The sequence below is a fragment of the Chanos chanos genome, chromosome 3, assembly GCF_902362185.1.
Source record: "Chanos chanos chromosome 3, fChaCha1.1, whole genome shotgun sequence".
NCBI classification, from domain to species: domain Eukaryota; kingdom Metazoa; phylum Chordata; class Actinopteri; order Gonorynchiformes; family Chanidae; genus Chanos; species Chanos chanos.
Window position 1 is genome coordinate 28,373,129 of NC_044497.1, and position 11,438 is coordinate 28,384,566.

At 41.2% G+C, this 11,438-nt stretch overlaps 1 protein-coding gene across 1 annotated transcript; it reads right to left on the reverse strand.

The window, feature by feature from the left end:
- Positions 1-259: 259 nt before the first annotated feature.
- On the reverse strand, positions 260-3,778 carry LOC115808004 (F-box only protein 6-like). Its single transcript, XM_030769239.1, has 7 exons — positions 3,541-3,778; positions 2,608-2,866; positions 2,396-2,507; positions 2,144-2,239; positions 1,748-1,883; positions 1,320-1,470; positions 260-560 (listed from the first exon to the last, which is right to left on the reverse strand). The coding sequence occupies exons 1-7, from the start codon at positions 3,586-3,588 to the stop codon at positions 544-546; spliced, it is 819 nt and encodes a 272-aa protein (XP_030625099.1). The 5' UTR covers positions 3,589-3,778; the 3' UTR covers positions 260-543.
- Positions 3,779-11,438: the final 7,660 nt, after the last annotated feature.

The window sequence follows — 11,438 nt, forward strand, 5'->3', positions numbered from 1 at the left end:
GTTTATCAGACCTTAAATAACACAAGTGCAACACTTATGAAGTTATAACAGGGCATGTCCATCTTAGTGGTTCTCTCAGTGCCCTTAAGGTTTTAGTTGTTTTGGACTTCTCTATTACAGTTTCATTAAATGAACTTCATACGTGCAAATTAAAACGATCATCTGAAATTCAAGTAAGGAACTGTTCTATCAAAGTGAACTCATTTTATTTTATTGGAGTCCTTAGTCTTCAGAGCTGATGGCTATGGTGTCAAGTAATATTAATAATTAATAAATCATGTCAGTAATGGATTACAACATGTATGTACACATACAGGACAGCTCCCACAATGTGGAAGTAGTATACAGAAAATAAACATGTTGTGCAATTTTGAATTTGTGCAAAGACAAATGTTATTTAACAAGCTTAATAATCATGACATACAGGACTGCAGTGTTTGCCCTTAAGCAAGGCACTGAATGCTTGTATGCATGAGAGCTGCAGTAAGATGGTCCACCTTTCCCCTTGGCCACCAGCATGTTGCTGTGTCTCAGGACTGCTTCTCATTGATCTGCGCTGTCTAAACAAAGGGAGGACATACAATTAACTTACTTATTCAATTAATATTTAGCTAGAAACACATTTTAACACACAAACTTGGTGCTGAAAAAACAAACAATATTTTCCTAATCCCTTACGAGCGTTTAAAAAAAAAAGACGACTGAACAAGTATTGAAAACATAAGGGATATTATTCTTTCCTTTTTCTTAATGCATAATTACTGGTGAGATGTTACAGAACAGCTTCCTGTGTCAAATCAGTAGTCAGCTATTTTTGTCATATTCTGAGGACAGCACAACACGGTTCACTGTATCATAACTATATAGCACTACATCCTCATATAGCAACAGCTCCATATCCGTCTTGCAGTCGTTGTCTGATGCCTATCTGCAAGAGGCAGAGCTGTACAGATGCTTCAGTAACAGCAAGTGGAAGACCCTGACGACAGAGAGCCTTCCAGTTTCAGTCACAGTTTGCCAGCGAGTCATAGCTAAGACTCAGCCTGTGACTCTCAGACACACTGAACAGGCCTCTGCATTTAGCCTCATTTAGTGTCTAGTGTCCGATCCATTCATCCATTTCATCAGAGAATTTCACGAGAATCAGCTGTGAGAATTAAATGCCAAACATGTGCAAAAAGGCATCGAGTGCATCTTTCCAGAAAAGAAAGGACTGTCTAGTAGAAAGACACTCCTTTTAACAGAGCATTAATTTATCAAAGAAGAATTACTTTTATGGACTAGCTCGGGAACGTACAAGAAACAGCATCAAACGCTACCTGCTGAAACCCTTGCTGCTGGGTTGATCTCCACGGAGCTGTTTGTAACACGGATTCCGTACCAGCCAGCCCAGAACTGTGTGTCTTTACCACCGTGAATAAATCTGACGTAGCGCACACCAGGTCCATAATCCTGAAAAGCATGTGTCACCTGGAACAACAACAAAAGCAATTCTTTAATCTCCAAGGGTCAAAAAAAATTACTACAGAAGATATACACAAGTATACAATTGTATATATATTTGTGTGTGTGTAATATATATATATATACACACACACACATATATACACAGTATATATATGGAGAGGGAGGGGGGCAGACAGACAAACAGACAGACAGACAATAAAGTACTGTCTATGAATTAAATCAGTAAGCATTGATGATTGTGCTCTAAATGAAAAAAAAAAGACCACAAAATCACACCCACGTTGTTCCACTGCATATCATTCCATTGGGGAAAGTATACTCTCTCAGGTCTAAAGGTTTGGATCACTTGCTTCTTGTGGTTCAGCAGCTCCACACAGATCTCATACTCAGACCCACAGTCCCAGCGCGGTGCATACCTGACACACAAGATCGTAACACAGTATCGAATGTTAGTGGCAACTACCTCCAAAGAGCATGAACATATGTTTCTAAGAGGGTCATATTTTCCAATTATTCGTCCAATTCAAGCACTAAGTAACCAGATTTAATGAACGACCCTTTGTAGTGCGTCAAAGACAAGTCGAGTGGTGTTGAACTCGGTTCAAAATATTTCAGATATGAAAAATACCCTGAGCTGCAAAGTTCCTGGTACAGTGATAAAGTAGTGAGTGCTCACCAGTCAGAGATTATTATTCGAGGTTGTATTTCATCCATGAGAAGTGGACTGTAACCTTCTTTTTCTAAGCAGATCAACTGCTCTTTAAGACAGCGTCTGAGGCATAACAAGAAGAGTTAATGTTTGTTAACATGTGCAACAGGAGTTCATTGCTCATGGTAAGCATGCAGAGACATCCACAATTCATCTCTGGGTTGATAAAAACTCACATCTGAGTTGATAACAAAGACATATTAGTGATAAGACACTTACTGATAGGAGGTAACAAAATATTTTTTGATTCGGCCATGAAGTGGCTCTGGGAGTTCCTCTATCTTCCACATATCCCCTCCATTCTGTATTATTTTCCACCCGTGGACTCCATCTTAATGAAGAGTCAAGAGGAAGTCATTCACATTTATGCGTTTTTGTCTTCATTTTTTCTGATAAATGTATGTACCGACCACATACAAATGTGATCTTACCTTCAGCAATGGGATTTTTCAACAGGTTTCGTCTATTCTTACACAAGAAATAAAATGCCTGCCAGTTTCTTGGGGACTTTGTGGCCTCAGGCTCAAAGCCTTCTCTCCTACACCGCTCCCTCCACAGGGCAGCACTGTCCACCAATTGCTTCCACTCACGGCAAACAAGACGACAGTCGCGCACAACATTATATGCTGGTAGATTCAGAAAAATCTCCTCAACGACAGCAAGAGGAAGTGGAGAGGCTACTACTTGAACCTATTTGGAGGAAAACAAGTGTTAGCGGTGCCAAACGATCTCCATTTTGATTCGGGGTTTTTTCAGCGCATATCTAAAAACTTTATTCTTTTGTGCGTTGGCGACAATTAAAAATGAATGTATTGCCTCTAATGTAGACCTGTCTGTCGATCAAACACCAGTCTTAACCAAATCATGCTAAAAATGCGTCATACTTGAATGTTGCAAAAGGCTGAGGTAAATAATTTATTTTTCATAAAGTACTACGTTGGTTACACTTGTAAAGACCAATGATATAATTACAATGACTGAGGATATATTCAAATCACGACAGGCAGGAAGTACATGTTGCCAAGGACCAGGCTGTTCCCTTCAAAACACAGAAAACTTTAAAACGTTGTCCTGGTTAAATGAAAAGCATTTGAGGGTGCTGATTGACCGACGCGATGCAGCAGAAGCGGTCTGTCCTATAAATTACAGGGTTGGACGTCGGAGGGCTGAGCTAAACAGACGAATTCCGTGTTATTTCAGGGTGCTAATATACTGTGTGTTGCGACTTTATTTCTGAAGTGTTGTTCAGAACTCTGACAGTGGACAAACACACACAAAACCTGAAACAGGATACATGGCTTTGAGACATGGTTAACTAGCAGGCTACGCCACTAAAGTCTCCCTTGATCTTATCAAAATCTTACGTTCTCTTCCATTGCAGAATCTCTTAATACACTGGATTGCTGACCCATTGGTATCTTGATTTCAGAAATCAGTGTTTCTGTTCAGACGAGTGCAGACAGCCTTCAGAAAGCAAAAACTCGAAATTATTAGTATGATCACAGTCGTGAATCCCTCCCTATTTATGTGTAACATAACTTCCAAAGGTTTTCGACTAAGTATAACGCACTAATTTAAGAAATTAATCGTTTTATAAAAATAACAATCTTTTGACTTTTAACAACACCATGGGCTAAACTAGGCAAGCTACACTGTTTTCGCTTTCAATTCTGCCAAGACAACTTCCTCAAGTCGGTAAAAATGTTTTGCAGAGCGCATGCGTGTCTTGTGTGACGTAGTCTTGTTAAAGCCAGGACCACAAATAGGGTGACCGCAGAGATGAAATGATAAAACAATGCTATATTCAGAAGGTTGTCGTCTCTTTGATCTAATTTACCGTTGAGCAGCACAATAGACGTATTTAAAGATCATAATGAGAAAGGCAAGATTTTAGCACCCCACTGCTTTACCTGTGGTTACGCACATTTTTTAAAATCCTCTATCTAAACATGAAGCTATTGAGTAGACTTAGAAACAAGGATACAATGGCACTGCACCTCAGGAGCGATTTACGGGCAAACAGCCTGAGGGAAGACAGATACATCAGAACAAGCAGTTTCCTGTATTAAGTCAGCATCCACTAATGCCTCGCACGGGATTCGAACCACCATGTTCCCAGCACGCGAGGAAGTGATTAAATGGAATTATTTTTAACATTTTCAAGAAAAGGTTTAGGCTTTTCTTGTGTCTGGATGCCCTTTGGGCCCCTGCCCCCTGTAAAAGAAACAAGTGGAGGGCATTTAGACAACAAGAACAAAAATATCAACAAGAACAAAAAAATATATCAGCTTTATGCTGTGCAGTACAGTCAAATAAAGAAACAGATGGTGTTTTTGACCCTAGTGGTGCTACAGTGTGTAGGGCTCCCAGGGCCTCCCTGACACTGTAGAGGGTTTGCAAGACTTTGGGAATAGTGGAAATTTGGAGAATCCCAAGCATTATACTTTTTCTCACCAGTGCACAAGATTTATTCTAGGATAGATTTTTTTGTTAATATCCAAATCACTTATTTCCTCCACTACTGGATGGTTTATAGGGAATATCATAATTTCCAATCATGCCTGGGTGAGCTTAAACCTGTTGCCTCAATGTGAAAGACGACATTATTGCAGATGGCTGTTAGGTCCTTGACTGGTGATGTATTCACTGCAACTGTAGATATCAATAAGACTTTTAAAGAATTTTACATTGATCTTTATAGCTCAGCGTCTACCTCTACTGGAAATTCATACTTTTTTCCGTCGAGTCATTAGTGCTACCTAAATTGACAGAAAAGCAAAAAAAAAAATTCTTGACTCAGACATAACTAGATTCGAGTTCAAGAACTTTATTGTTATTGTGCAAGCACTACGAAATTGCAAACTATGGAGGAACTTAGAGAGGTAATTAATGCCTTGCCTGCAGGTAAGGCACCGGGGCCTGATGGCTTCACTGCAGAGTTTTTCAAGAGCTTTGCACCAGAGCTAGCTCTGTCTCTGTTAGAGGTCTGTACAGAGGTATTAGAGAGCCACTGATTAGTCTTGTCCCTAAAAAAGGTAAAGATCCCTGTGATTGTAAGACTGACAATTTCTTTCATTCAGATGGATGTTGTAATAATTTCAAAAATCCTAGCAAACCAGTTAAACAAGGTAATTACATCTCTAATCCATACTGACCAGGTGGGGTTTATTCATAGTTGTAGCTCCTCTGATAACATAAGATGTTTCATTAATATTATGTGGTCGGTAGCTGAGGTCCAGTCCCCCGTAGCTGCTATTTCTCTGGATGCCGAAAAGACGTTCAGTATGGTTGGAGCTATTTATTCAAAATTCTGAGAGGGTATGGGTTTGGCAGCACCTTTATAAAGTGGATTCAGTTATTATATAAGCACCAAGAGGCTGCAGTGCAAACCAATGGGCTCATTTCTGAGTACTTGCTTGCCTCTCTCTCCTTTGTTGTTTTGTTTAGCTATGGAGCCTGTAGCGGCTGCCATAAGGAGGGAGACTGACTTCCCAGGGGTCTTGGCGGGTGGAGTAGTGCATAAACTTATGCTTTATGCAGATGATATATACTCATTTGTGTCCTACCCTGGTAGAGCAATACCTTGTCCCCTCAGGATCATTCATTCTTTTTCAAAATTCTTAGGTTATACAGTGAGTTGGTCCAAGTCAGAAGCGCTCCTTTTAACAGCTTAATGCCCTTTTATAGCCTTCCAACCAGGTGCATTTCAGTGGCCCAAGCAAAGTATCAGATACCTACCTATCAGGTATCAGGTCCTGCTCCAGATAAGCATCTTTTTAGTAACCTTACCCTAAATTTTGACAACTGCATTGTCTCTCAAAATTCCACAGCTAAAAACCTTGGTGTGATTTTTGACTCTAGTCTCTTGCTAGTCACTCATATCAAGAACACAATCAAAATGGCCTTTTATCACCTTCGCAACATCGGCAAAATTAGACCCATGCTAAGTATGGCTGATGCAGAAACCACTGTTCATGCATTTGTCACGTCTTGCCTCGACTACTGCGAAGTTCTGTACTCTGGGCCGCCTGCCTCTAATACCAGAAGTCTTCAACTAGTCCAGAGTGCTGCTGCCAGAATCCTGACCAGAACGAGAAAGTTTGCCCACATTACTCCTGTCCTAGCTTCCCTTCACTGGCTCCAATCCACAGGCTGATTTTAAGGTCCTATTATTAACATATAAAGTTCTACATGGGCTTGCGCCGGCCTACCTGTCTCACTTAACTACACCCTATACCCCCCTCCTCCACACCTTGTGCTCTCAGGGTGCTAGATTATTGGTTGTTCCAAGAGTTAGAAAGAAGTTTGCTGGATCACTAGTTTAGTTTCCTCCGATTTAGATGCCTCTCACAGTTCTCTCTTCTTCTCCCTCCCCTCTGCTTTTTGGCTTGACCATGTTGCTTTTCTGTAACTAACCCATTCTCCTCTGCTTGTGTGAGTGGTTGATGTCTGTGTCTCGCCGCATGGATGTGCCTCCATATTTAGGTGAGCGGCCTGACTCTGTCTCTGCGCCATGCTGTCCCTGGCCCTGCTCACCCTGTGTAGTCCTGTTCCTCCTGTGCCTTCCACAGCCACTAGCATTGCCGCATTAATGCATCAACTTTATTCTTTATTTATTTTGTTAAGTCCTGGTACCCCGCTAATGCTCTCCTTTTCCTCCCTCATTTTCTACATGTTTGAGTCTCATATGTTTGAGCATGAGTGCCTTGTATTAATCTGGCTGCTTTCCTGTCAGGTGCCCCCCCCCCCGTCTTTTTCATCCCTCCCTGTCATCTTTCTCATCATCATCCTCCTCGGCTGCGGCTGCGGCAGTTGCCTGTGTTGCCTACCTCGGTCAAGCCCCCCTGCTGCTTTTGTTATCTTTATTCTGTCTGCTAGTGTGTTTTCATTTATATTATGTCTGTATTGTTTGCAATTTGCCCACTGTGTTGGCACCTATTGCACACCTGTCTGGCCATGAAGAGGTCTTCCTTCTCTGTGGTCCTTCTGAAGATTTCTCCTGTTTTTCCCTATAAATTCTGGGTTTTTTCGGGAGTTTCTTCTTGCCTGTGCGGATTAAGTCAGGGGATGCCATCCTGCTTTAACTGCTTTGTTTACTGTAAACCTGTGGGCATGAAAGCCCTCTGAGACTAAAAACTGTGATGTTGGCCTTTAAATAAACTAGAACTTTAACTTGAACTCGAACGTAGGTATCCTACTCCCCCCTCAGTTAAAAGACCTGGTTAAAGTTCATTTTGATCCATTATTACATAAAATCTCTTGTGATTTTAATAGATGGGTGGCTCTTAATTTGTCTGTGGCTGGGAAGGTTAATGTCATAAAAATGAATTGCATTCCCAAACTCAATTACCTCATCCATTCTGTTCCACTGGAGGTTCTCCTTTCATATTTCAGACGGTTTGACAGGATAACAAAGACATTTTTTTGGAATAGTACACAACCCCGATTACACCTCAGTAAATTACACAGACCAGTTGATAGAGGGGGTTTAGGACTACCAAAGATCAGTTCCATCTCAGTGAGATTTCTCCATCAGCTGCTTGGCACTGCGGACTGCTCTCTCCACAAGCCCGTTCAACTGGGGAAACTCGGAGCTGCTGGTGGCATGAATGAAATCCCATTGTTTGGCAAAATCTTTGAAATGCTGACTGGTGTATTGTCTAGCATCGTCAGAGAAGAGGATGTGTGGTGTGCCATGGACTGAGAAGTGTCTCTTCATTTTAAAGCTCACAGCCGATGAGGTCATATCACGGAGAAGGTCGATTTCGAACCATCCAGAATATGAATCCACAAGCACTTGGTAGTCTTTTCCATGCCAGCTGAAAACGTCTGTGGCCACTGTGGACCATGGGAGGTCAGGCACTGGGTGAAGTTGAAGAGGTTCTTTTTGGTGGTGAGACTTGGTGCTGTTGCACACTGCGCATGAGATCAACTCCTCAGTGATGTTTTTCGACATTGTCGGCCAAAAGATGATGCCATTAGTAACTCGTCTGAAAATCTCCAGTGACATTACATTGCATTTTGCTCCTGTGTCAACTTCCATTTCAGTGGGCTTGCAATTTATGTGTATTGTGACAAATCCTCCATCCTTCTCGTTGGGGAATTTACATAGTCATTGTCAACTTCGACACCATCCACACAAAATGTTCCATCTTCGCATGTTGTGGTCTGATCCACTGCCACTTCATGCCCAGACTGTCTAGTCTTTCTGTTTGAATAACTTTGGCTTTGTGGTTTAGATTTGCAGCAACTTTTGTAGTGGTTTAGTTTTTTGCAATTTTGGCATTGTTGTCTGAATGTTGGACACTTTTCCCATTTAGCTGCATGACTACTTCCACAATTACTGCAGTTTGTGATGGTCTGAGAGAGTGATTGGGGATTTGACTGGTGCTTTCTGTTTGAAACTGGCCTTACTGCATCAACACTGGTGGCTTGTGTGGCTAGCGTGTTCCTACTTTCCTCCGTCATCTCTTGAATGCGACAGACTGAAATGGACTTGGCAAGCGTTAACTCGCTATCTCTCGATGGAGACTTTCTTAAAGAGTCACTGATAATGCCACACACGATCCGGTCGCAGATAAGCTCGTCAGTCGAATCTCCGAAATGGCAACTTTTCGCTTTGATCCTCAAATCACTGATGAAACACTCAATACTCTCACGTTGTTTCAGATTTCTCGAATGAAACTTGTGTCTTTCCATTGTTCTATTGCTTTGGGGATTGGAGATTTCGCGAGACTTCCTCTTCAGGCATTCCGGATCCTCTCTGGACTCCGCCAAGGTAATTATCGCTCTGACTGCTCCGCGCACTTCAGCTCCATAGACAAACGAACGCTCCAGTTCAATGGCTTCGGGTCCGGCAATGTTGAGGAGAATATAAGCCCTTGCTTTCACAGGCTTGTCGAAGTGTGCTGCGGCAATAAAATATATCATACTCCCGCTCAAAAACTGGCCAATTCTCAGCAACATTTTCATCAAAAATAACAGGGTCGGGTCTGCGAAATCCATCCGCCATTATATCAAATAGCGTGTCCCCAACTAGCTAGAACAGTTCGGAATAAGCTACAGGTTGTCCGACAAGAAAAAAAATCACTCACAGGCGAGAAGTCCGTACCGTATTCTGACACCATGTAGAAATTGGTTCGTTTGTGTGTGAGTCAATGATCACAATAACTTGGAACAAACCGCTAGTTTAATCAGGAGTGTAGAAACCGGGTGACCAAAGCTGTCATTGAATGAGTTTACCTGCATGACAGAACTCGAGCACTGTGATTGGCCTAGCCACAAACAAACATACAGGTACGGCACCTCATAATGAACAAACGGGGCAATCATTTACCCAAATGATCTACAGTCCTGAAAAAGGACATCGATTGAAAAATATTTTGCAGGTTTTTTTATTATTATTATTTTATCAATGTCAGAGGAGCTTAGTGAGGAAGTTCAAAGCTAAATTGATCACCTGAGTACTGAAAAACTATACTGGCACCAGACTGCAGCTGAATTTAAAGCGTCTAAGAGCACAGTACAATGCATGCTTAAGAAATTTTCACAAACCTTATCATTTTCATCCAGGCCGATAATACTGTCTGAAGGCCAGTATGTCACACTGTCATTGTTACAAGACAGAACAGCATCTGCATAGAGGATTCAAAGCCAACTGAACAAAGAGTGCCTTACTAGAGTCAGTGAAAAGCACTCAAAGGGTAAATGACAAACCGTGGCCTTCATGGGAGACCAGTTTCCAAACCACTTCCTGTTGAAAAACAAGTGTGAAAATTTAGCATGGACCAAACAACACCAAAGTATTTCTGTTGAGGACTAGAAGAAAGTCTTGGCTACAAATGAATCAATAGGTGAAGTTTATGTTTGCAGTCAGAAAGCTCATGTGAGGAGATGACTAAATGAGAGGATAATGCAACAGTACATAAAAGCTACAGTCAAACATGGCATTTGACATATTTAGGTGTGGGGATGTTTACCTTATTCTTGAGTTGTTGACTTGCACAGAAGAAAGAAAAATACAGCTCTATTCTGCAGAGGCGTGCCATCTGTAACGCCCCTGGTTCTCACTCCCCCTCTACTGGCTGTTTGATGTTCTGTTTTCATCTAAGTCACTTCCTTGTTCCAATCAGTTATTTACTGAATTAGTCTGGGCACCTTTTCCTAATAATTTAGTCTTGTTCTCAGTTTGTATAAATAGCCCTGGTTTTATTCTGTTGCTTTGTGTGGAATTTGTCCCAGTTCATGATCTTAAACAAGCATCAAATTTATTCCAGGTCTATGTCATGTCCAGGGTTAGTGCAAGAAGTACAGAGTTCCGTGGCTTTTCCACTATAGTTGCCTCTCCTCAACCTCAGTGAACATTGTGGGAACCTGTGAGAAGGAAAGTCAGAACATACATAATATCACAAAACACTTCCAGGAGGCTTCTGTGGTTTCTCAAACTCTGTAAAAACTTGTAGTATTGATAGCAGACTGAATGAAAGCTATTATTAAAGCAAAAAGACAGACCAAACACGGAGACATTTTTACTTCCAGTAAATACTAATAAAGTTGTTTTAGTGAACAATGATGTTCCTGTATATAAAGAATATAAAATAATAATCCTGTTTGAAAAATATCATCTGACTAAAAAGTTGTATTAGTTTCTGATAAATGATTCTTGGACTCAGACTTTTAAACCCTACTCTAGATAGACACTGATGTACAGAAATGATCAGTAGCAATGTAGTGACACAGCTGCTTGATTATAACACAATGTACATTGCTTCTTGATCCTAAGACAAAAAAATATCCTCCAAGTAGTCACACATCTCACCACCTTGAAATTGTCTGCCCATAACTGTGTCAGCATTCATATCTGTCAGATTAGCAGCTACAGATATGGGTTTTTCCTCATAAAATGATTTGGCTTAACATACATTCAGATAAGTAACAGACAGCTGATAGTATGGTGACACTGAAGACCATGCGTTGATGGGTGAGAGGAGACTGACAGGGGGTTGGCGGGTCGAAATACAGAACACAATACAGAATAGATTTTGTAAGAGTATATATCTGTATATGTGGAAACATGTATTTTGGTATACCACTCCATCAGTGAATGAACAGAGTTTTTAACGCAGTTCAGCCTACTGGCTGACACGAAATAGCCTATGCGAGAAAGGGGAGGATGTCCGTGTCGTAATTCGACACTCATGAAAACTTTCGTCCGTGCCATTTTCAGCGACTCTGCGATTCAGTACATTTTAAAACAACCAAA